At 40.8% G+C, this 25,890-nt stretch overlaps 1 protein-coding gene across 2 annotated transcripts; it reads right to left on the reverse strand.

Moving 5' to 3' along the window:
• Window positions 1-995: 995 nt before the first annotated feature.
• On the reverse strand, window positions 996-25,141 carry LOC115056322 (mucin-2-like). 2 transcript variants are annotated; one of them, XM_029522654.1, is made up of 48 exons: window positions 25,029-25,141; window positions 24,476-24,737; window positions 24,244-24,358; window positions 23,852-23,942; window positions 23,666-23,775; window positions 23,373-23,586; window positions 23,130-23,255; window positions 21,142-21,259; window positions 20,916-21,054; window positions 20,714-20,818; window positions 20,529-20,598; window positions 20,286-20,423; window positions 20,019-20,183; window positions 19,838-19,932; window positions 19,594-19,720; window positions 19,244-19,499; window positions 18,314-18,363; window positions 18,136-18,236; window positions 17,907-18,058; window positions 17,650-17,788; window positions 17,459-17,566; window positions 17,187-17,366; window positions 16,872-17,111; window positions 16,582-16,738; window positions 16,266-16,394; window positions 15,882-16,032; window positions 15,135-15,178; window positions 14,805-14,990; window positions 12,626-14,695; window positions 7,841-12,379; window positions 7,137-7,375; window positions 6,556-6,727; window positions 6,224-6,462; window positions 5,868-6,051; window positions 5,570-5,768; window positions 5,296-5,474; window positions 5,129-5,198; window positions 4,725-4,864; window positions 4,603-4,634; window positions 4,342-4,510; window positions 3,631-3,735; window positions 3,482-3,522; window positions 3,241-3,363; window positions 2,642-2,740; window positions 2,406-2,534; window positions 1,939-1,978; window positions 1,644-1,767; window positions 996-1,541 (listed from the first exon to the last, which is right to left on the reverse strand). In XM_029522654.1, exons 1-48 carry the CDS (start codon window positions 25,090-25,092, stop codon window positions 1,376-1,378), a joined length of 12,891 nt encoding a protein of 4,296 aa, XP_029378514.1. In that variant the 5' UTR covers window positions 25,093-25,141; the 3' UTR covers window positions 996-1,375. The 2 variants fall into 2 exon arrangements, with proteins under 2 accessions (XP_029378514.1, XP_029378513.1); XM_029522653.1 differs by having other exon boundaries at window positions 7,841-14,695.
• Window positions 25,142-25,890: the final 749 nt, after the last annotated feature.

The raw sequence follows: 25,890 nt of genomic DNA on the forward strand, positions 1-25,890 counted from the left end.
GGAGTGCACAATATTCTTACAGTCTTGCAGACTGGTGTATCCATCAGTTATTATTCCAGTCCAGTATCATCGTTCAGGATGGAATTAATTGCTCATGCCCATGTTGGTGGTATTTTATATTCTTTAAGAGTCCAGTTGAAAGAGGTCTGGAGAGTTGGTATAAACACTTCCTTAAAACCTTGTACCATTCTGCAGGATAAACATTGCTCCATGGAGTTTTATTATCGCGTGAATAATCTCTTCTCTTGAATTGTTTTCTGTTAGTCTTTCATTTTGTCTAGAGCCAATTGATGGTAAATCAAATTGTACTAAGAAATTTCTCATTTCCTCCTCATTTGCTCCAGATGGCTGCATATATAATTTTTAGAGAACCCCTGAAATATCTTCTCTATGCCCTCTGGTTTGTGTATTAGCTCATTGGTAATACTTTCAGAGTTCACTTTGTCTTTTCTTGTAGACTGTTCTTGAGTTTTCTTTCTGGGTTTAGTGTTTCTCAGGCTTTGGTTACCACTCATCTCAAAGTTTATGTTGGTTGTATGTCAAGTTATTCAAATTGAGTGGTTTTATGTCTACCAACTTGGGCAAGCTAAAAGCTATGCTGCTAACCCGTCTGCCATCTTCCCAGAGGTCCCCTGGAAACAAACAAAACCCAACACATACTAAATAATTATTTTTATTCTTTTTTCTCTTTCAACTTTCTCCCTGTTTGGGGTTGACACAGCTAGTCAGCTCCGTGACTTGCATGACTGATTTGGCCACAGTTTTTACACCAGATGCTGTTCCTGTCACAACCTTCCCAAATTTTTCCAGCTTGGGACCAATACAAGCCTTCCACTTTGCCTTTTGGCTATGGTTTGGACCCGGGGCCTCTGCATCCAAAGCATGCAGGGAAGTGCACTGGACCAAGTACAGTGGCATTTAGACCAAACCATGCCACTAGGTGAAGTGAATTTTATAATTTCATTGAATCAAAAAATGAAGGCCATGAGACAATCAAAATTCAAAAGTTTATTTGAAAATTATTTTAACCCATATATAACCATGTGTCCGTCATGCACACAGGAAAAGAAAATCCGAAGAAAGAGAGGATAACAGTGTACTAGAAATAATGTTGCATTTTATATCTCAAATCAAATATCATTAAAAGGAAGGAGGAACACCACTAAACACCATATTGTCATTAAGCTTGGACGAAGGAAAAACCTCTTTAAAAAGCTAAAAGAGATCATTAACCAATATATGCTGTCACTGTGGGGCTCTGGCCCTGTCTACCTCACAAAGAATGAAGAATTCTTTCATATATTAAGTTGTGATTCTCTCAACGGTTTTTAAAGAGGAATGGTCAAAGTGTGTAAACATAGTTTTGGTCAGATTACTATTCATCACATTTGGTAACATGGCAGGCGCACTTGTCAACAGAAATGTATTGGTGCTTTATCTTGCTGCCATCCGCGCACTTCATCTCCACTTCCTTCTTACTGGTGGCCATTTCTCGACAGCATGAGCACAAATGCATCATCTTGCCGCTCTCAGCAGAGTACCTGTGAATAAATATTCAGACAGGATCAATGTACCACCTGCTTTTTAATCTAAATGAACATTTACCCTACTAATATCTTCAAATGTTTTCTGATGAATCATACATTGATGAAGAAGCGCCACAAGAGCCTCCACAAGATCCAATTTCCACTTTCGAAATGGACTCGCAATTCTTTGTCTTCAGACGGATGGTGCTCTTGTTTACTTGACAGTTGTCACGAGGTGTACCTTTAAATTAACACATTAATTCTAATCATCATTATCAGACAGTATAATTACAAAACAAAGATACACAGTATTTTATATACCACTGCATTTTTTTTTAACTAATAAAAAATATATTCAAAAATTAATTACTGAAAAGCTTTGGGTGATTACATTTTGTCAAGTAATACTTACAAGTTTTGCAACAACCATTTCTGTCAGTCTGTTCAGTTCCCTGTAATATTGACAATAAGGATGGTAAAGTATGCAAATACGCAAAACTGACAATCATACTGACATACTGAGTCATGTGTAGTACCAGTGTTGTTGCTGAAGGTGGTATAGTGGGATTTCCTTTTCGCTATCTATTTATAGGAATGAGGATATTTGGTGTTTTATGTGCCTTCTTTCTCACTAACCACATTCATTGTCGTCTAATTTGCATTTTGGCCTTCTGCACATTTCGAGTACATTAAGTTTGAATCATAATTTTGGTGTCAAAAAATTTGTAAACACTACTGCTTTGAAATAAAACACCCTAATTCTTGTTTGATAAAAATTGTTAGATACAGTATGGAGGTGACATGAATGGTAAGACAGGTCAACATCAGTTTAAAGCTAATAAAAATGATTTATAAGATAAAGAATATAATTATACTCACAGCGATGCAGTTTTCTGGATGAAATTCAGCGCATGTTGTTGCAATTTTAGAGACTATGAACTCATCTTTCACCTTTTGGCAATCATACTTGGTGCAGTTGTCATCTGGTGGTGACCAAGACTGTGAAGGCTGTCAGGGCAGAAGTGGTCAATTAGCGCACAAAAAACAGCAAATAATTAATAAGAGACACAGTGGAGACAGTGATTACTATGACGTTTCCATTATACTCAACTTACCTCCATGACAATCAGAGGGAGGCCTGGGATCTCCAACGTACATTTGGTCTTTTTACATGTTCCACAACATTGTCCAGGTTGCTTTTCATACACATAGCCCTATTTAACATAACATAGCACAGCCCGGTTTGAAACCTCAATCAATCAAATGCATACATACTTAGAGATTAGTTGTCTTTACAGGACAATTTCAATTCTCAGGATAGTTATATCCCAACTACAAAAATATATTTTTTTATGACCTCTAAAAGTTATTGAACCAATCAGATTTTTAAAGATAATGTGCCAATATTTGAGATGTCAAAAATCAGTCAAAACAGTCGAGTTTCACAATGTCCCTGTTTCTCTGAATAATCTACAGAGCAGACTGTGGACATTTTTTTTCTGCAGAGCTACAAGAATGATCGTTGACCTGACTTGATAGCTTCAAAATAATCATTCTATGCACATGAATAAAGTTTAGCATACACAGATCATAAGTTACTTCACAGTATGATAAACTACGTGCAGTAGCTGAGATGAGTTAGCGCCCATAAATTTACCATCCGCAGTTATTTTTGTACAATATATAACTTAATTGGATTCGAATGATTAAGTACCTCTGAACATTGGCTCAAACACAATTTCGGGTGACAGGCAATCATATTCAACTTGGTCTTTGGATCCTTAGTGTTGGTGCAATGGCAAACTTCACACGTGTCTTTGGGGACAGTTTTTGCAGGCTTTAGACCAAAAAAAAAAAAAAAAAAAAAAAATTAGCCATGTGAAAATACAAAAAGGCATTGCAATATATTTCCAAAAGTCTTTCTATTAAATCTATAATGTGTGTTAACTTCTCACCTTGTACTCAGTATCATTGAAGACACAAACATCTTTGGGTACTAGATGAAAAAGTGTAAGCAATTGTAATAATATGTTTAGTTGGGCCAATAAATCTTTCACAATGATATTGTAAGTAAATGCAAATAAAACCTTTATGCAGAACTTACCACAGCTGTAAGAAGCACAGCAACTATCATTAGATTTGTGGATGTCCACCTCAAATCCCAGCTCACACTTCAGCAATGGTAATGGGCAGCGTTTGCTGTCACACTCTGTTGGTTGAAAAGTAACATATTTTTTATGCACTTATAAGATGAACAATGATTGTTTTGAATGTTTGTCTGCTTGCAGGTGGCTGTTGATCAGTTATCAGTTATGCTATTGGTACAATTCATCTTAATAGTACAATGCCAGAGGTGTTGGCCACAATATAAGAACACGCCGCTTCGCCAGGATGGTTAACTGATCTTTTACACAACTACCATTATAAAGAAGAAACAGCCATTTTTATTCTATCTCATTCATCCATTCAACTTCTGCTGCTTATCCGTTTCCAGGTTGCGTGGGGTGCTGGAGCCAATCCCAGCTCACATTGAGCGAGGGTGGGGTACATCCTAGACAGGTCGCCAGTCCATTGCAGGGCCAAAGACAAACAACACCTACGGACAATTTAGAGTCACCAATTAACCCAGACATGATGTCTTTGGACAGTGGGAGGAAACCCACACAGGCCTGGGGAGAACATGCAAACTCCACACAGAAAGGCCCCAGGCATGGAATTGAACCAGTGACCTTCTTGTTGTCGGGGAACAGCGGTAACCAATATGCTGCCGTGATGCCTCATTCTAGCTCAGCAGATGGTATCCTAAATCACTTACCACATGTCAGTTTCTGACAGCAGTCCACTGTGCGGTTCACCAATACCTCACCGTCCTTTGTGCAGGTAACTGGTTCTTCAGTTGGACATGTGAGAGGCTTACACTGGACAACCTGAGTGTCCCGATCACAGCCACACTGCTGACAGCCATTCTGCCAAGTCTCGCCAAGCTGTTTGAATGATTGAACACAATTAATGCTGTGACAGCAACAATTACCCTGAACAATAAAACGATTTTTTATCCATCTTCTGAATCATTTACCTTTTTGGGTTGCCCATCAGGTCCTGTGCAACCTTTAACAATAAGAACTATTTATTGCCTGTACATTTCTTTATTTACAAATAGTTAGGTGTTTTTTTTTTTTCCAAAGGAAGTGCACTTACAGGAGGTGACGCAGATGTCCGATTTTGAGCTGAACAGTGTCGTCCCCTCTGAGCAGAAGCAGCCTTCAGTGGATCGATGACAAACTGTGTTTTGGTCAGCTTTTTCCCCGTGGCATTCTTGTTGAAACTTCTCGTTGTTTCTAAAGATGGTGAAAAAAAAAAACAAGACATTATTTAAGAAATAAAACTGTCAATGTGTATAATGCACTGCTGATACCAAATATTGATGCTCTTGTCACGGTAGCAGTGTAGCTTTAGAAATGAACAATGTCTTTTAGCTTTTTCCTCACGAGCATGCAAGCATTTGTCTCTGCCTCTCAGAGGTGGTAGCTTTTCACGCTACCACCTCTGAGATCTACCGATATTCAACTAGTGATGTCGCATTAAAAGAACAAAGCAATTACCTTGCATTGCACGTTGGCTCAATGATTGGTCCGCAAGGCTTGTAGACTTTATTTTTGGGACATTTATATTCTATAATAAAAGAAAGCAGATTTAAGAAACAAAAACAAGGTGACTACTACTCCTGAGATAACATTGTTTGAACACCACTGAAATAAAACCCTCCTACCGCACTCTCCGTTCGTTGCATTCCTCCAGGCCACACAGACAGATGCTTCAGCACACAACATGGCATATGACTCCAGACTGGAACAACCCAGAGTGGAGTTTAGCTTGTGGCACACATCAGATTTACAGGCCTCATAAAAGGCCTTTGGTGGAATGACTTTGTGGCATTTTTCAAACAACCTAGATGGCAAAACGCGACAAAGCAAGGTGTTATTCCCAGTGATACTGCAGAGAGAAGACATATTGCATTCATATTTATTCAGGGAAATCCTTACTTGCTGGTCAAAATTTCACAGATACCAGCTTTGCAGGGTTTTTCTGGTGTTGGTGTTGGTTTTGGTGTAGGAGAAGGCTTGCCACAATATTGTTTATTCTTGTCAGGTACACGCCAGTGACTACCCATTTCAGAGCATGATGAATGAATTTGGCCATTGGGCAGTCTGCAGTCATTTTGTCTGTTATTGTCACAGGTACCTTGTGAAAATAAATATGAACATGGCATTGACAGTCATGTCCATGAACATAACATGTAGTCTATTTGCTTTTCACTGAGTTTATCCAAATGAAGCTTACCACACTGTCCCTCTGTGTTACTGTGGAAAAGGGAAAATGGCAACTCAATGCTGAAAAAAAGTCCTTTGAACTGCACAGCTGCTTCAATTGCTGGGATTCTCAAAAACAGATCCATTACTGAACTTGTGATGATGAAGTCTTTATTAGAGTAGGTTGGGAATACCTGCTTGCCATTGATGAACACCTAAACAATTTGAAAATTTGGAGTCTTTTGAAGTAGGCCTCAGATCCATTCATATTCAGCATACATAACACAAGACAAAACACTTTCTTCAGATTATCATTGCACATCATCAACGTTCACACACAAAAAAAAAAGAGAGTAAGCTGACAAACTTTTTGGTGGCGGTACTTACCTTATTTACAGTTGTAGGGATTCTCTCCTGTGAAAGAATAATTACATACTCTTTGTAATACACAATCAAGGCTTTAGCACAGGTTCCTGCGGCGTGGCAGCTTTCAGTGTCGATAAGAACAGTAAAATTGTGTTGGGGAACAATCTCTTTGACCAGGACGTGTGTGCAGTTCTTCTGGTAGCTGTAGTATTGACCGTCAAATGTGATGAAATGAGGATCTCCCCAGCCAGAGCAAACACCTGCACATTAAACAGAGATAATAGTTGGTTTCATCACAGGAAACTGTATTGTGTTTCGTTTGCATGTATGTTGCTGCTGTCATTTGCGCTTACATCTGCAGTCGTAGTGAAAACAGCAGCCTCCTTCATCGTAGACCCTGACCGGAAGCCATCCATTTTCGCATAAGGTCATGGTTACGCTCTCACACGGTACATGTTCTGTGATTACTTTTCCACCCTCACACGTTTCTGTGGTGCAGCTGTTCGGCTTCCATGACTCACCATGCTTCATATGGCAAAAAAGGCACTTTAGCAACTAATCACAAAAGATTTTTAAATATGTACAAGATTTAAACATTACAGAGATATAAAGTGCAGTTGAAATGAAGTCTATGCAGGTGTTGTGTCCTTTGGTAACATGCAGTATATAGTTACTTAGCCATATTATTGTTATTGTAATCATGTTATTGATTTTGCCCGTAAAACTGATTTTTTTTTTGTCTAGTCGTGTTTGTGCGTTAATATCTTGGACTGGTTTTGTATGTTTAAGTAGTTGCTGTTAATGGGCATGTAAATGTGTTTCTGATTGTGTAATTTGACCCGTTGAAGATCGGCATTACTTTTCATGAAATAAGACAATTTGTCTTAGCTTGAATGTTTTCAAAGCACATGTTCAAATGAACACGTTCAGCTACCTGTCTTGGTGGCTTTAGATATGGGCAGTCTTTGGAAGGCGGTGATGTGGATCCTGTGAATGTACTGGCTGCTGTTGACCCACTCTGTGTTGTACTGACAGAGCCTGACGTGGTGGTGCCAGGTGCTGATGGAGTCGTCGTTTGACACGGTCTACCAAGCTTCTCAACAATGCAACTCCCACTGCAGTATGCAGTGAAACACCAGCCTTCTCCATCAGTCTTGTTGTACATTAAACTACCTATTTGCGGCAAAACACAGCAGTTAGACCAGAATGATGTTAGGAAAAAAAGAGAAAAAACAGAGTTGCATGCAATTTCTTTGACTGCAAGTCAGACTACATTACTCATTTTAAAGTATGCGTCCAGATTTGTTTGTGATTGTTTTCTCATACTAATTAAACCATAGATAAAAATTGCTCCAGTTGCAACATCTTAGTGGAGTTACTAGATGACCCCTTGACTGAAATGAATGATGCCGATGGTGTATTTTAGCATGCTTGCACAGGCTGTATGCACAATGGTTATAACTCATTTCAAGAACTACAAATCAACATTCAAACTCAGAATGTAGACTTGAGAGAGTGCCAACATCTTCCACTTTTGCCGTTCTGGCACAGATGGAGCTATGATAAAATATGTATCATAAGAGTAGGATAACTACTGGCAATAAGGCAACAAAAGCAACAAAAAGGAAAATGGCTTACCAGGAGAGAAAATCTGACCCATGTACTGACAAAAGCATACAGTTGTTCTGCCAGTTTTTGGAGACTGAGTTGGGGGGGGGGGAGTTGAAGATTCAGTAGTGGCCTTCTCTGCTGTTGATGTTGACACAGTGGTTGTGATGATCTGCTCAGTTGTTGCCACGGTGGTGGACTCTGCTGTAGTTGTTCTGGAGGGCTGCTCTGTGGTTGTGGATTCTGCAGTTATGGTGCTGGGTTTTTCTGTGATTATTGTTGTGGTGGTGGAGGCTGTTTGTGTGACTGTGGTTGTTGTGGGTTCTTCTGCGGCTGTAGTGGTTGTGTGCCTTTCTGTGATTTGAGTTGTTGTGGGTCTTTCTGTGATTCGGGTTGTGGTGGGTCCTTCTGTGACTGTGGTTGTTGTGGGTTTTTCAGTAATTGTGGTTGTAGTGGTTGTGGGTTTTTCTGTGACTGTGGTTGTTGGTGGGGATTTTTCTGTAGTTGTGGTGGACTTGCCACAGTTGTTAATGCAGCATTTCACTCGAATTTCATAGTCATAACAAAAAGAAGGTTGAACTTGATCTTTGTTTCGACAGATGAATCCATCTATGGAGTTGCATGTTACGTTTTGACCCAGTGCATTCAAAGGGGCATCTTTCAGTTGTGTTGCTCTACATTCAATTTCCAGAGGTTTGCTACAAGTATTCAGATTTGGATCAGTGATTTTGTTAAGGGGTTCAAAATCTCCACCATCTTGGGTCGGGTCAGGGTAATGATTATTGATCCAGTCAGACCACCGACAAACAAAACAGTCTGTTACTGTTGTAGCTGTGGAGGGTTTTTCTGTGACTGGAGTTGTTGTGGGTCGTTCTGTGATTGTGGTAGCTGTGGGTTTTTCAGTAATTGTGGTTGTAGTTGTTGTGTGTCCTTCTGTGACTGGGGTTGTTGTGGGTTTTTCTGTGACTGGAGTTGTTGTGGGTCTTTCTGTGATTAGGGTTGTTGTGGGTCTTTCTGTGATTGGAGTTGTCGGTCGTTCTGTGGTTGGGGTTGTGGTGGGTTTTTCAGTAATTGTTGTTGTAGTAGTTGTGGGTTTTTCAGTGATTGTGATTGTAGTGGGTCCTTCTGTGATTGTGGTAGCTGTGGGTTTTTCAGTAATTGTGGTTGTAGTGGTTGTGGGTCCTTCCGTGACTGTGGTCGTTGTGGGTTTTTCAGTAATTGTGGTTGTAGTGGTTGTGGGTTTTTCTGTGACTGTGGTTGTTGGTGGGGATTTTTCTGTAGTTGTGGTGGACTTGCCACAGTTGTTAATGCAGCATTTCACTCGAATTTCATAGTCATAACAAAAAGAAGGTTGAACTTGATCTTTGTTTCGACAGATGAATCCATCTATGGAGTTGCATGTTACGTTTTGACCCAGTGCATTCAAAGGGGCATCTTTCAGTTGTGTTGCTCTACATTCAATTTCCAGAGGTTTGCTACAAGTATTCAGATTTGGATCAGTGATTTTGTTAAGGGGTTCAAAATCTCCACCATCTTGGGTCGGGTCAGGGTAATGATTATTGATCCAGTCAGACCACCGACAAACAAAACAGTCTGTTACTGTTGTAGCTGTGGAGGGTTTTTCTGTGATTGGAGTTGTTGTGGGTCGTTCTGTGATTGGGGTTGTTGTGGTTTTTTCAGTGATTGTGGATGTGGTGGGTTGTTCTGTGGTTGGGGTTGTGGTGGGTTTTTCAGTAATTGTTGTAGTTGTGGGTCCTTCTGTGATTGTGGTAGCTGTGGGTTTTTCAGTAATTGTTGTTGTAGTTGTTGTGGGTCCTTCTGTGACTGGGGTTGTTGTGGGTTTTTCTGTGACTGGAGTTGTTGTGGGTCTTTCTGTGATTAGGGTTGTTGTGGTTTTTTCAGTGATTGTGGATGTGGTGGGTTGTTCTGTGGTTGGGGTTGTGGTGGGTTTTTCAGTAATTGTTGTAGTTGTGGGTCCTTCTGTGATTGTGGTAGCTGTGGGTTTTTCAGTAATTGTTGTTGTAGTTGTTGTGGGTCCTTCTGTGACTGGGGTTGTTGTGGGTTTTTCTGTGACTGGAGTTGTTGTGGGTCTTTCTGTGATTAGGGTTGTTGTGGGTCTTTCTGTGATTGGAGTTGTGGGTCGTTCTGTGGTTGGGGTTGTGGTGGGTTTTTCAGTAATTGTTGTTGTAGTAGTTGTGGGTTTTTCAGTGATTGTGGTTGTAGTGGGTCCTTCTGTGACTGTGGTCGTTGTGGGTTTTTCAGTAATTGTGGTTGTAGTAGTTGTGGGTTTTTCAGTGATTGTGGTTGTAGTGGGTCCTTCTGTGACTGTGGTTGTTGTGGGTTTTTCAGTAATTGTGGTTGTAGTGGTTGTGGGTTTTTCTGTGACTGTGGTTGTTGGTGGGGATTTTTCTGTAGTTGTGGTGGACTTGCCACAGGTGTTAATGCAGCATTTCACTCGAATTTCATAGTCATAACAAAAAGAAGGTTGAACTTGATCTTTGTTTCGACAGATGAATCCATCTATGGAGTTGCATGTTACGTTTTGACCCAGTGCATTCAAAGGGGCATCTTTCAGTTGTGTTGCTCTACATTCAGTTTCCAGAGGTTTGCTACAAGTATTCAGATTTGGATCAGTGATTTTGTTAAGGGGTTCAAAATCTCCACCATCTTGGGTCGGGTCAGGGTAATGATTATTGATCCAGTCAGACCACCGACAAACAAAACAGTCTGTTACTGTTGTAGCTGTGGAGGGTTTTTCTGTGACTGGGGTTGTTGTGGGTCTTTCTGTGATTAGGGTTGTTGTGGGTTTTTCTGTGACTGGAGTTGTTGTGGGTTTTTCTGTGACTGGAGTTGTTGTGGGTCTTTCTGTGATTGGAGTTGTTGTGGGTCGTTCTGTGGTTGGGGTTGTGGTGGGCTTTTCAGTAATTGTTGTTGTAGTTGTAGTGGGTCCTTCTGTAACTGTGGTCGTTGTGGGTTTTTCACTGATTGTGGTTGTTGTGGGGCTTTCTGTGATTGCGGTAGTTGTGGATTTTTCCGTGACTGGGGTTGTTCTGGGTTCTTCTGTGGTCGTTGAAATCTTAACCATAGGTTTGGTTTGTTGTGCAGTCGTGACAACTTCATTTGTGATAACAGCAGGACTGGTTGTGGTGGCTTTTGTCTGTGTTGTCAGAGAAGTGGTAACAGGCTTTTCAGTAATCGTTGACTTTTCTGTTATTACTGTAGTTGTGGGTCCTTCCGTGACTGTGGTCGTCGTGGGTTTTTCAGTAATTGTTGTTGTAGTGGTTGTGGGTTTTTCTGTGACTGTGGTTGTTGGTGGGGATTTTTCTGTAGTTGTGGTGGACTTGCCACAGTTGTTAATGCAGCATTTCACTCGAATTTCATAGTCATAACAAAAAGAAGGTTGAACTTGATCTTTGTTTCGACAGATGAATCCATCTATGGAGTTGCATGTTACGTTTTGACCCAGTGCATTCAAAGGGGCATCTTTCAGTTGTGTTGCTCTACATTCAGTTTCCAGAGGTTTGCTACAAGTATTCAGATTTGGATCAGTGATTTTGTTAAGGGGTTCAAAATCTCCACCATCTTGGGTCGGGTCAGGGTAATGATTATTGATCCAGTCAGACCACCGACAAACAAAACAGTCTGTTACTGTTGTAGCTGTGGAGGGTTTTTCTGTGACTGGAGTTGTTGTGGGTCGTTCTGTGATTGTGGTAGCTGTGGGTTTTTCAGTAATTGTGGTTGTAGTTGTTGTGTGTCCTTCTGTGACTGGGGTTGTTGTGGGTTTTTCTGTGACTGGAGTTGTTGTGGGTCTTTCTGTGATTAGGGTTGTTGTGGGTCTTTCTGTGATTGGAGTTGTGGGTCGTTCTGTGGTTGGGGTTGTGGTGGGTTTTTCAGTAATTGTTGTTGTAGTAGTTGTGGGTTTTTCAGTGATTGTGATTGTAGTGGGTCCTTCTGTGATTGTGGTAGCTGTGGGTTTTTCAGTAATTGTGGTTGTAGTAGTTGTGGGTTTTTCAGTGATTGTGATTGTAGTGGGTCCTTCCATGACTGTGGTCGTTGTGGGTTTTTCAGTAATTGTGGTTGTAGTGGTTGTGGGTTTTTCTGTGACTGTGGTTGTTGGTGGGGATTTTTCTGTAGTTGTGGTGGACTTGCCACAGTTGTTAATGCAGCATTTCACTCGAATTTCATAGTCATAACAAAAAGAAGGTTGAACTTGATCTTTGTTTCGACAGATGAATCCATCTATGGAGTTGCATGTTACGTTTTGACCCAGTGCATTTAAAGGGGCATCTTTCAGTTGTGTTGCTCTACATTCAATTTCCAGAGGTTTGCTACAAGTATTCAGATTTGGATCAGTGACTTTGTTAAGGGGTTCAAAATCTCCACCATCTTGGGTCGGGTCAGGGTAATGATTATTGATCCAGTCAGACCACCGACAAACAAAACAGTCTGTTACTGTTGTAGCTGTGGAGGGTTTTTCTGTGATTGGAGTTGTTGTGGGTCTTTCTGTGATTGGAGTTGTTGTGGGTCGTTCTGTGATTGGGGTTGTTGTGGTTTTTTCAGTGATTGTGGATGTGGTGGGTTGTTCTGTGGTTGGGGTTGTGGTGGGTTTTTCAGTAATTGTTGTAGTTGTGGGTCCTTCTGTGATTGTGGTAGCTGTGGGTTTTTCAGTAATTGTTGTTGTAGTTGTTGTGGGTCCTTCTGTGACTGGGGTTGTTGTGGGTTTTTCTGTGACTGGAGTTGTTGTGGGTCTTTCTGTGATTAGGGTTGTTGTGGGTCTTTCTGTGATTGGAGTTGTGGGTCGTTCTGTGGTTGGGGTTGTGGTGGGTTTTTCAGTAATTGTTGTTGTAGTAGTTGTGGGTTTTTCAGTGGTTGTGGTGGTTGTGGGTCCTTCTGTGACTGTGGTCGTCGTGGGTTTTTCAGTAATTGTTGTTGTAGTGGTTGTGGGTTTTTCTGTGACTGTGGTTGTTGGTGGGGATTTTTCTGTAGTTGTGGTGGACTTGCCACAGTTGTTAATGCAGCATTTCACTCGAATTTCATAGTCATAACAAAAAGAAGGTTGAACTTGATCTTTGTTTCGACAGATGAATCCATCTATGGAGTTGCATGTTACGTTTTGACCCAGTGCATTCAAAGGGGCATCTTTCAGTTGTGTTGCTCTACATTCAATTTCCAGAGGTTTGCTACAAGTATTCAGATTTGGATCAGTGATTTTGTTAAGGGGTTCAAAATCTCCACCATCTTGGGTCGGGTCAGGGTAATGATTATTGATCCAGTCAGACCACCGACAAACAAAACAGTCTGTTACTGTTGTAGCTGTGGAGGGTTTTTCTGTGATTGGAGTTGTTGTGGGTCTTTCTGTGATTGGAGTTGTTGTGGGTCGTTCTGTGGTTGGGGTTGTGGTGGGCTTTTCAGTAATTGTTGTTGTAGTCGTAGTGGGTCCTTCTGTAACTGTGGTCGTTGTGGGTTTTTCACTGATTGCGGTTGTTGTGGGGCTTTCTGTGATTGCGGTAGTTGTGGATTTTTCCGTGACTGGGGTTGTTCTGGGTTCTTCTGTGGTCGTTGAAATCTTAACCATAGGTTTGGTTTGTTGTGCAGTCGTGACGACTTCATTTGTGATAACAGCAGGACTGGTTGTGGTGGCTTTTGTCTGTGTTGTCAGAGAAGTGGTAACAGGCTTTTCAGTAATCGTTGACTTTTCTGTTATTACTGTAGTTGTGGGTCCTTCTGTGATTGTGGTCGTTGTGGGTTTTTCAGTAATTGTTGTTGTAGTGGTTGTGGGTTTTTCTGTGACTGTGGTTGTTGGTGGGGATTTTTCTGTAGTTGTGGTGGACTTGCCACAGGTGTTAATGCAGCATTTCACTCGAATTTCATAGTCATAACAAAAAGAAGGTTGAACTTGATCTTTGTTTCGACAGATGAATCCATCTATGGAGTTGCATGTTACGTTTTGACCCAGTGCATTCAAAGGGGCATCTTTCAGTTGTGTTGCTCTACATTCAATTTCCAGAGGTTTGCTACAAGTATTCAGATTTGGATCAGTGATTTTGTTAAGGGGTTCAAAATCTCCACCATCTTGGGTCGAGTCAGGGTAATGATTATTGATCCAGTCAGACCACCGACAAACAAAACAGTCTGTTACTGTTGTAGCTGTGGAGGGTTTTTCTGTGACTGGAGTTGTTGTGGGTCTTTCTGTGATTGGAGTTGTTGTGGGTCTTTCTGTGATTGGAGTTGTTGTGGGTCTTTCTGTGATTGGAGTTGTTGTGGGTCCTTCTGTGACTGGGGTTGTTGTGGGTTTTTCTGTGACTGGAGTTGTTGTGGGTCTTTCTGTGATTAGGGTTGTGTTGGGTTTTTCAGTAATTGTTGTTGTAGTAGTTGTGGGTTTTTCAGTGATTGTGGTTGTAGTGGGTCCTTCTGTGACTGTGGTCGTTGTGGGTTTTTCAGTAATTGTTGTTGTAGTTGTTGTGGGTCCTTCTGTGACTGGGGTTGTTGTGGGTTTTTCTGTGACTGGAGTTGTTGTGGGTCTTTCTGTGATTAGGGTTGTTGTGGGTCTTTCTGTGATTGGAGTTGTGGGTCGTTCTGTGGTTGGGGTTGTTGTGGTTTTTTCAGTGATTGTGGTTGTGGTGGGTTGCTCTGTAATTGTCGTTGTAGTGGTTGTGGGTTTTTCTGTGATTGTGGTTGTGGTGGGTCCTTCTGTGACTGTGGTTGTTGTGGGTTTTTCTGTGACTGGGGTTGTTGTGGGTTTTTCTGTGATTTGAGTTGTGGGTCCTTCTGTGACTGGGGTTGTTGTGGGTTTTTCTGTGACTGGAGTTGTTGTGAGTCTTTCTGTGATTAGGTTTGTTGTGGGTCTTTCTGTGATTGGAGTTGTTGCTGATGTGGTTGTATTTTCTGCCATAATAAAGAAGTAAAACAGCGAATCATGAATTTTTTTGTCGCAAGTTTGAAATCCACCCAACAGATATACTGCTCACGTGCACTGTGATATCGACCAACTTACCAGGTGTGACAAAAGTAAAGGCTGTTGTTGAGGGGGTGGGTGGAGTTGTAATGCACGTCTTCATCTTTCTGGTAATACTTCCATTTTTTCCACAAACAGCAGTGATACACATTCCATCGCCATCATGTGTGTCGTAGATTTTTTCTCCATACCTATAAATATGGCCTTTATATAAACATGTGCACGCTGCAAGACAGGAGAAACATTATGCACATCTTAGTGTCATTAAACCAATACTTATGTATTCATTTCAGGTAATCTATATGATGTGGCACCTTATTTTTCAGAACAGAAGCAATTTGTAGAGATTACAATATGAATGCTTCTCACCTTGGACATCATACCGGCACTGCTCCTTTGTTGAAAAACAGTAACTGAAAGATAATTGAAAGATTGAGATTTATCATACTATCTTGTATACCCCCCACAGTGATTTATTGTTTCATTTCTTGTCTTCTTTTTATGAATGTTTTGAGAAATTACTTAAAGTTGTAGTTGGCAACTTTCAACACATTTGCCAAAATGTTTCAGATTGGTATTAATGTCAAGTAACTTTAAGCTTCATGGAGGTTGCGGGTTCAGTTCCCAGCGTGGGTCCTTTCTGTGCAGAGTTTGCATGTTCTCCCCGTGTCTAGGTTAACTGGTGACTCTAAATTCACCATAGGCGTGAATGCAAGTGTGAGTGGTTGTTGGTCTCTGTCTGTCTCTGTGATGGACTGGCGACCTGTTTGGGGTGTACCCCGCCCCTTGCCCGATGTAAGCGGCCCCGCGACCCGAAAACGGAATTTCATTGTGAAAGATGCTTATAAGGAATCAATCCTCATTATTATTATTATTTATAGTGTGAAAGCAACATGTACATGATGACAAAAACTGTCTTTTGTTAGTTTAATTACTGTAAAATATGAATAAATACTAAGGATCACTAACATTAACAGTTTTCATTTATGTATTTTAACTATGCGACTGTGTAACAGGAGAGCAAATTTGTGCAATAAAACAGCTTCTTTAAAACGTATACAATGTACATATTTCTGAATACCAATATAGTCATTACTATGGCGGAAAGTTTCTTACCAGGTTTGACAATTTTCCTTTGAAGGAATGTTTTCTCCTTCTGCATAATGCTTCCCTTCATCATCATAGCAGCCACATTCCACCTTTGGAACACATTTCATGGTATTTTCTTCCAAATAGGATCTTTCAGGTGGGCATTGTGGATAGCAACCTTTAAAGGTCCAAAAAAAAAAAAAAAAAAATTATATTGCAACACTAGAAAGAAAGGTGCGAACAAGAAGTCTTATCTAAACATTGTATGAACTCGGAGTGGTGAAATCAAACAAAAAATTTCAAGTTCAAAGAGTTAGGGTTAGGGTTAGGGTTAACCCTTAAGAGATTCAGAGATATATCTCTGAATATCCTTAAAAATATATCCACGATCCTTTGTTATGCCATTTGTACCTTCTAAAGCTGGGACTTCTTTGGAGCATACTCCTGTGGGATTCCTGCACGTCTTCATGCAATGTCTTCCACAAGGCTCGTAGTGCCAGTCGCACCTTCCATCAGGATTGTAATAATCACAGAATAGAGCTAAACAAGAAAACAAAACAAACAAAAAGCTGCATTAATACGGCCATTTTCATGCTTTAAAATCCATGAGACCTTTAGAATGCAATAAAAGTCATTGCATTTATTTGACAACTTTATTATTGACAACTAGGATAATACATCGTAGTATTTATTGATCTCCCCACAGAAGCCGAATTAAAAGACTCACGGCAAATTGTGGGAGTCCTCCATCTCACGCAGGCCCCAGCCTTGTTACAGTGGGCGGCGTAGGTTGCTACAGCTGAGCAGAAGCAGTTACAGTCTCCTCCGCTGTTGCAGGCACACGTGTCCCTCATACAAGCATCATAATAGCTTTCGGGATCCACCTAGTTGAGTCAAGTCATCGTAAATGCACAAAGTTGCTGAATCTAACCACACACGAAGCCATTCTGTAGACCTCTGACTAATCACAGCGAGTTTAAATTGTCGTCATGCAACATTGCATGTCCGCATTTTTACCTTTGAATGGCAGGCAGCAAATACTTGACTGTTGATAATGCTGCAGTGCTTTATCGCCCATGCTTGCCTGTGTGAGTATAGACTGCAGGGATTTTTTTGTGGATTTGCATTAGAGCAGGTAGACGAGACTTTCCAGCTGTTTCCGAACTCAAAGGCTTCCACCACAACCTCTTTGCTTCTAGTGGTGAGATCATTCTTGAGGTTTCCATCATAATTCCCACACAAACCACAAACCCTGCCCTGGGATAAAATTAGAGTGCATTACTTTGTGAAAGCGTTATCTAACGAACATTACGTGTATATCTGCGCCGTTACCTTGAACGCGGAACTCAATTTGACCATCAGTGTTGTCTCTTTATTCCAGATGACGACAACACCATTTTTTGCCTCGATGACAAGATATATACCCATGGTCCTGATGTGATAAGGTATGTCCACTCCTTTGCTTTGCTGAATAACTTTGACGTCGTCTTTTGACAGAATGATTTCTTTGTTCTAAAAGAAACAAACCATACTGATTTGTTGTCCCACAAAGTTATATTTTCCATTTTTTGGAATCATTCCATGCATATAGCAATATTGTGTACCCCTAAAAAGAGCTTAATAACAGAGGAGCAGATTCTCTCGGTTGTTCCACATGTGGTGCTCTCCGTCTGGACCCTGAAGGTGCCGTTCATACCGTCCCCACAGTAATCCTGCAAGACAGTGATTAGCATTTCGGCAGCATGACAAGACTCGTTTTTGACTCATCACAAGCAGTGACTAAACAATACTACACCTGACTGAGGATGTAACCACAGTCCCCACGAAAGGAGAATTTCTTTTCATCAAAAGTGATATAATGGCCTTCTCCGTAGATGGTGCAGGTTCCATCACATTCGTGATCCGTACATTCCCATTTTCTGTTTTTGCAGGTGCTACGGTTCAAAGGGTGAATTAATATCAAGGTGTACGTGTCTGTCCCAAGTTTTAAAGAATTGATTCCAACAGGGAACAGCGGAGACACAAGCACTGCATCATTGCCAGAAGGCTCACCAGGTATTGCAGTCCACAGTGAGAGTGCGTCCAGGATTATAGGACTGTCCATTATATGGGCAGGGGCAGTCCTCCTCCTTAATACAGCCTCTTTTACCGTCAGACAGCAGACCAGCAGGACATACACAGCCTGATACACACTGTGTACTGACCTGCACAGTGTAATAATGCAGTGGTCAGTGCTTCAAAATCACGAACTGTGATATAGATTATTCAACAGCAGTCTTACACATTCTGTGTCCAGAGTCTGGCAGCTTTGTTGGCACTCCACTCCCTTGTCACCCGGCTTTGCACTGGAGCAGCTGAAGAAAACCATTGGATCCACACATGCTGATGAAAAGAAATAAATAAAGTTTTACAAAAGGGCACTGACATGTAGCTATAGCTCTTACATTCATTGTGCTTACATTCATTGTTGTAGCTTCCTGTACATTTTAATTTCCCATCATGGCAGGAGCTGTGAAGAAGAAGACGGCGGACAAAGGAGAGAAGAGCGATTATTGATGGTACGATGTCTATATGACTCCGAACAGGTCATTTTCAGTTTGTTTTCAATAGGCGAGAGCCCGAATCCATAAATGGCGTGCGGCTCATGCAGGCTCTGTGTCCCGGGCCTCAGAGCCACAGCAGCAGCAGCACAAAACTGAATTTGTATACTGTAGGCCTACACCTGCAATTTGCAGACAGTTTTATAGCCATTAAGGCCAGTGAAAAATGGCTGAGCATAACTTACAAAGAGCCATTTTCCCATTTAATCTCAGGAGGTGTTTGTGTTATTCTATTGGCAGTAATATTAAATCTACATTGAAATTCAATTGTATCTAAGCTGAAACAAACACAAAAAACATTGGATCAGGATTGGAACAGCTAAACAAATATGTCAGTGTTTGTAATTAAATGATGTCATGATAGCCAGCTTTGAATGTTTGTTTTTCCAGAATCACCTTGGTGTGTTGCCAGTTTGGGCAAATAAACCTTTAATATGCTTATTATCCATGTGACAGGGATCTGGCTACTACTTGTATCGCTATGCTTAATCTTTTATTGCTTCATGTGGTCCCATTGAAGGCCCAGGATCTGGGTCCATGGTTTGCCACTGAATGAATGAGTTTGGCTCTCAAAGAGCTGCCCCGGCCAGTGGGTTAAAGCACCAGGGCAACCTGGACTACAGCATCCCTGCTGTGGACCTTTGTTGCGAAATGTTTGTCATTTCATCTCTCATCTCATTACTATCATCTGGGGCTGGAAAACACCTAAAATATCATCATAAAAAATATATTAATTTGCTTTCATTTCACACAAAAAAAAAAACAAAACTATATCAAAAAAGTCCTCACCAAGGTAGTCCAGTGAGCATGACGACCTGCTTGGGCCGTATCACTGTGTCTCCCATGTAGCAAGGGCATTGTGAGGCAGGCACACATTCCTTCTTGTCATTTAGGTAAGTTCCTTCCGCACAGCCACAGCCATCAACGGGAGTAAATTCAACTCCGCATGTTAAGTCTGACTGACTGAGAGATCGGCAGGTGCGACCACAGCTTTTCATCTGGTAGTCGTACACAAAAGTCGAAGGGCAGTGGCTTATGTATTTCACTGTAGAGAGGAAAGAGGTCAGAGAGGGTTTGAATACTGGAAATAAACATTTATTTCATTCATCGTACTTTTTTGATGTCTGAATTTAGCTTACAGCATACGCTGGGCCTCCATTCACTGAGTAAGACTCCTACAGCGGCGCAGGCATGGACATAGGAGGAGAGGGCAGCACACATGCATTCCTCGCTATTTTCACAGATGCACGTATCATAGATACAAGACTGCAGAGACAAGCAGGACCAAAAAGATGAATGTTTGTAATGTGCATTTGAAGCCCTAACCCACGAATGCAAACACGCACAGCTATTAGAATGGATACAAAATAAATGATTGCTTACAGCTTGATAGCTTTCTGGGTGTACTTCTGAATGACACTTCGCAAACGTCCCGTTACGATCCGACAGCAAGGAGCACCAGTGGTTGGCATACTTTTCTGAAAGCAAATAAACATGATTATTAAACAAAAGTTTTGTATAAAGACAAGAAATATAGTGCTTTTTTTTTTTTTTTATGACCTACCTGTGTTTGTGCTCAGAGTGCAGGGGTCCCCCACCGTGGTTGTCACATCAGCACAGTTTGCTCTCCCCCTCCATGTGTTTGCAAATGTTCCTGCCGTTCCCTCAATAAGTCCGTTTGCAGTTTTGAAGTCATCAGTTCCAACATCATTAAAATCTCCACAAAGACCTGAAAAAAAAGGGTGTTTTGACTTAATACTCACTGAAATTGCTCTTTCAAAGAGTTAATCTTTTACAGTATTGTCTGAAGTGCTCAAGAATGAAAACACACCTTTGAGCTTTCCCTTATTGGACACACTGACTTTGATGTAAACCTGCATAATGGGTATGAGCTGAATCTCAAGATCAAGTCCATAGCTGGTGTGGATTACAATAAAGAATGTCGATGGCTGGAAGACCACTATGTCGTCTACAATAAAAAAAAAAAAAAAAAAAAAAAAAAAAGACTGTTACATTTCATTCAGCAAACTGTCAATATCTAAACATATAACATAAACAACAACAAGTCCCTCACCCAAGATAAACGGCAGTTGGGAGATCAATTTGTTATAAAAGACCTGTCCATTGGCATCAACTACAATCATCTGCAGCAGGAGGAAAAAGTGACACAAAAACATCAGGGAACCTATTTCCAGACATAACAAAAAGCAACATGTTTAATGTCCTAAAAATTGAGCTGTATTGAGGCAGCAATTTCACCATGTGTTTCGGCAGCATTAGAGTGACTGCAGTCAGGCAAGTTGATTTATCCGACTTTGCGCACTGAACAAGGTCACCAAGAACACTGAAGGTCCCATTCGTTTCCTGGAGTCAGGAGAGTAAAAAATGCATTTCATTACAGATGGTTCTCAAAGTTTTATGCACCTGGGCTCACATTTTGTGTTACAAGGTCATTTGTCACCTTGGAGAGAACGTAAGTGCAGTCTCCGTGGAAAGTGTATGTCTTCTCATCGTAGGTGGAGATGTGGGAGCCAGCCAGAATGGAGCAGATACCCGGACAGCCCGTGTCCTTACAGCTCCACTCACCCTTCGTGCAGGTGCTGTTAACAGAGTTTAAGTCAACTTGAGCAGATTGAATACACATGCCATAAATATAAAGATTAAAATGATGATATGGGTGCTATTACCATTCATGACACGCCTTTGTGTATGTTGCGCCTGGTTTGTATGGCTTTGCGTTGTGTAGGCAGGAGCACTGTTCATTAGCAACACACCCACTTTGTGTCACGTCATCAAAGACAGTCCCTTGGAGGAAATATGACGATAATTTGCCCTTGACCAAAAATAAAATGTTCTACACCTTTATAGTAAAAAATTCGATCACATTTGAACCATCAGAGTACGTTAAGGGTACAGAACACAGTAAGTGTCAGGGAAAATATTTATATTTCAGTGACTTTTTGTGCTTTTATTTAAGAATAATCAACAATATGTGTATATGAATTAGCAGAACATAGCAAACCATGTTTTGAATATTTAAAGTTTAAAGGACATTATTAATGTTGTTGAATACCCATGTTCCAGTTTTCACATTTAATACATGAACCTCATTCAGATATAATTGCACGTACATGAGTCAGCACACTGATCATTGTCCCCTAACTGATATCAGCCAGACCTGTGTGCAAATACTGCAGCGTCATGACTATACAAAGAACAGCGTTAAGATCACGATGGTAAATATCGAGTCTTGCTTTTTTCATAAGAAAACCCCTTTATTTATAAATGATTTTGAAATCCAAAACAGCGCATTGAACCACAGCTAAAGGTTTAAACAATATAAGCAAATTTAGCACAAAAAGTAAGGAACTTTGCGTTTGGTAGATTATTTCTTTGTTGTATCAATGCTTCTTGGCAAGAATTCTTATACTGTTGGAAAGCCTGCTTATTTCCCCTTTAAATGGTTCCACATTTGTAAGGAACGTGTATTTGAGGGATGAGCAGCAGAGCGATAGGGCAACCTCAAGCTGGTGTTCCGTAAAACCAAGTTGTGGCATTATTTGGAGTGAGCCCTAGTACCAAAGTGAAGGCCGAATTCCACATAAGGGGGATGTCAGAGACAGGCCGCGAAGTAGGCATCCCAAGAAGACCTTCCCCTCACCCTGGCAGTAGCAGCTACTGCAGGCTGTCATCTACAGATTGGCAGATTTGCTCTCTGCCCAGACAATCTGGAACAGACAATGAGTCCAGATTCTACCTATGCAGTTGGATCGTAAGGTCAAAGTGTGGGGAAGACGTGGTGAATGCTGTGCTGATTGCTCCACCAATAGAGTAACATCTTTTGGTGGGGGCAGTGCGATCGTGTGGGGGCGGCGTCTCCCTCACGTGTACGGTTCTTCCACATGCTACCGAGCTCCTGTTTGTTAAACGTATAAATTGTTAAATTGCCAATATGTCCTTTTTCTTCAAACTTCAATCATCCAATCCACCAAACACCAAACAAGAATCAGTGGCAGAATGAGCTGTTGGCAGAGAAGATTTGGTTTTTCACATACTCAGCTCTGCTGCTCATCCCACCAAACAAAGGTGGCACCGTTTAAAAGGGAAAGAAACAGGATTTCCAGCTGTATAAGATTTATTGCCAAGAAGCATTGTTACAACAAGAAATAATCTACCAAACACAAATTTCCTTACATTTCCTGCTAAGTTTAGATACAGAGGGCTGCAGGGCTATATCATAATGGTTGGTATGAGTTTGAACTTCAGCTGGCAAGACTTTTTTTTTTTTTTTCGTTTAGAGGAAATGTGGTTATAGTGTATTTTATTTAGCCTTCGCTCTCTTAACTCCGCAGATGAAGGTAAAGTGGCTGGACGACACAGACCTCAGCAGTCCAACAAAAGTGGTTAATTTCTCCTTGAAAAGTGTTTAAACAACACTACCATATTCTGTTCATATTCTAACAGACACCAAACATTAGTTTGAGGTCTTACCTGCTGCTAAAACTGTAATTTTATCTCCTGCTCTTAATAATCTGACAATGAATATTAATTCAACAACAGGAATTGAAATTCTATTCCCAAAACAAAAGGTCCGCAGCACAAATCAAGTATTTCAAGGCCGTAGTAACGAATGAAATATTTAATCTGTTGGCAAGTTAATGACATCTTTACTTACCAGGTGGACAGAAGCATCCATCTATGCAGTGATCCTCACATATTAGGCTCCTCTGGGGGTTGCTGCAGGTGTCAGTGCAGGGACTCCCACATTCTTTGTACTCCATGTTGAACGGACATGATCTTCCTGTTCGGCACAAACATTTGCACTGGTTTTTGAGAAGTACTTGATAATCCATTATTGACGCTATAAAACTGTTATTGATTGAAACATTTGAAGCCTGAAAAAAAATGCCTCTTTTACCACATAATTGTGCTTTTTTCCATTGCTGTGGATTTCCGCCTGCGTGGGCGCACTGGCGAGAGTATTCTGACACGGTCGAGCACAAGCATGAAGAGCTGTTGCTATTACAGTTGCACAGGTCCTTCGCACAGGCTTGGATGAATGAGTCCGTCTCAATCAGGTTTTGACAGCTCATGAAGGCAGGTCCTGACAGCAGCTTCTCACAGAGGTCTGTCTATTGGTCAAATATCATGTCATTAAATTGGACCTGAATGTTGTCACATGCAATCATTTCAGGCAAATCCATTTCATACCTGACTGGAACAGGTCTGTTCAGCTTTTGGGATTTCTTCGCAGATTTCAGTGGGCCCATTAACTTTCCATGCCTCCCCATAATATTCAACAGTAAAAGAAACTCCTGTGTCTACAAAAAGGAGAAAACAAACAGATTAGTTTTTTGTAAGAGGACTAATTTTGCTCAGCTATTAATTAGCACTTACCTTTATTGATGAACTCATCATAAACCTGGGCGCCATTGAAGTCACCACACAAGCCACAGGTTTTATTCTTAAATTTTGCATTCAGCTCAACCTTTAAACCAAGTGAATATCAAAGAATAAATTATGAACCAGTAGTTATAATCTGAAGTTTTATGTGTTCAACTGAATCATATGAAAACTTTTACTTCTTCTGGTACAGGACATGTGGTTCAGGCATAGTGGTAGTATTTAGTCTATGTTGATACACATTTTTGTAAATGCATGTATTTACACTGTTTTTCATTCACATTACATCCTCAAATGAGAAATTGTCTCTTCACAATTCTTTGTGTCAGCTAAGTCTGTTAGCAATCAGAGTACATATCACATAAGCCTGTCTGAGTTTTACATACCCAGAGGGAGTCGTCCTGATTCCACATAATGTCCAAACCCAGCTTTGCCTTGATTTTCACATATGAGGAGCTTTTTTCAATTGAAATACCAGCTTGGCTGAATGGCATTGTGACTCTAGAGGGGACAATAGTAATAGGTTTGGTATAGTGACAGTGACACTGAAGGGATTAAACAGCAATATGACCATAAACTCAGTGACGAAAAAAAGTGACAGTGTCCAATCAGACTCACGGGATTTCATCAACTGTGACTGAATTGTTGACAAATTCCACGACAGTCCCTTCCAATTTCATTGAGACCTTCTGAATGGTAACGACTCCATCTATCTCCTGTCGCTGGATCTGAATATTGAAATCCTCGTAGCTGCCCTCACAATGGGAGGTAAAAATGTAATTGCAATTGAAAGGAAGCTGGAAGAAATCGCCATCGAAAGTCCTGAAATGGTAGTTTCCCCATGTGCTGCAGAACTGGTTGCTGTGAGAGAGTTCCACTTCTAGTTTATGAAGAAAAAGAACATTTATTATGCTGTGGTCCAAACTGTATGATGAAACAAAAATTACTTCTTATTTTTTATCTTAACAGAAAACAAGCATTTTCCTCACTATCTGAACCTTGCCTCAAAAGGGGGAGAAAGACATTAATACATTATCACAGATTTTCCACTCAACATATATTTTTTACACTTGATCAACACCTCAGGATCTCAGTGTGGTTTAACACACTTCAAGTGTCACAGAGCCTTTCATGTAATTCGTTTTCTTTGTGTTCTGTTGATCATACATACCAGTGGTGGCTAGAGATAGACCAAGGCAGAGGGTGAGCCACGAGATCACCCATTCAAGTGCCATCGTGGGCGTCCCCAATTGTCGGGTATTCCCTGTCCTGAGATGGATGGCGAAAGCAAGTGACGCCGCACTCTCGGTATCAGGTTATATACTTTCACTGGGTGTTTGCAATTTAGGAGGGGTAAGAGACGACCCAAGAAAACATTTGTTTCCATTACTCGTACCAACAGCAAAGCGACTGTAAATAGCACTTCATGTTTTCGATCTGCGTGATGGAGTGTGAATGCTGTCTTGTTGTTTATGACAATGACAATAAAGTAAATAATAAAATCTAAGTAAAACAGATTTTTGTTAAACATGAAACTGTCATTCAAGTTATTCCACGGTTATAGTTTGTGACGCACTACATTGTTTGCCACCATTGTCTTTTCAAGAAAATAACACCAGTGTTCAGATAGCTGTACTCTACATGTGGATCCTTGCCATTGTGGGTGCCACCTCCTTGAGCTCTTAAATAAATTTATTATTCACTTGTCAAATGTTTGACAAAGATTTACAGACCTATTAAACTAGTAATGACACCAGTCTGTTTAAATCAACATGATTGTTGAAAGTGATGCAAGTTAATTTATTTTATGTTTATATGGATTACATCCCCGACAGCCCTGCTGCCAGTCACAGCTCTCTCTCCGCTGGCTTTGCATCTTGTCCGGCCCTCCCTGAATCAACAGAGGGTGGAACTTCTTCTTCAAACAGCTCTACAGTGATCCAGATCTATGTTTGCTCTTGGAGGAGCTCCCACTTGAGTTGCTGTGTGAACTGATGCTTGATTTTATCTCCCATAGAAAACTATAAGTAAAA

The sequence above is a fragment of the Echeneis naucrates genome, chromosome 16, assembly GCF_900963305.1.
Source record: "Echeneis naucrates chromosome 16, fEcheNa1.1, whole genome shotgun sequence".
NCBI lineage: Eukaryota > Metazoa > Chordata > Actinopteri > Carangiformes > Echeneidae > Echeneis > Echeneis naucrates.

Excerpts from the sequence above, each read along its gene's own strand:
- LOC115056322 (XM_029522653.1), bottom strand. The coding sequence starts at position 25,092 with ATGGCACTTGAATGGGTGATCTCGTGGCTCACCCTCTGCCTTGGTCTA. Across the intron at positions 18,059-18,135 it reads AGACTCTGGACACAGAATGT|GTCAGTACACAGTGTGTATC; the intron begins GTAAGACTGCTG and ends TACACTGTGCAG. Across the intron at positions 6,728-7,136 it reads ATCTAAAGCCACCAAGACAG|CATGGTGAGTCATGGAAGCC; the intron begins GTAGCTGAACGT and ends TGCCATATGAAG.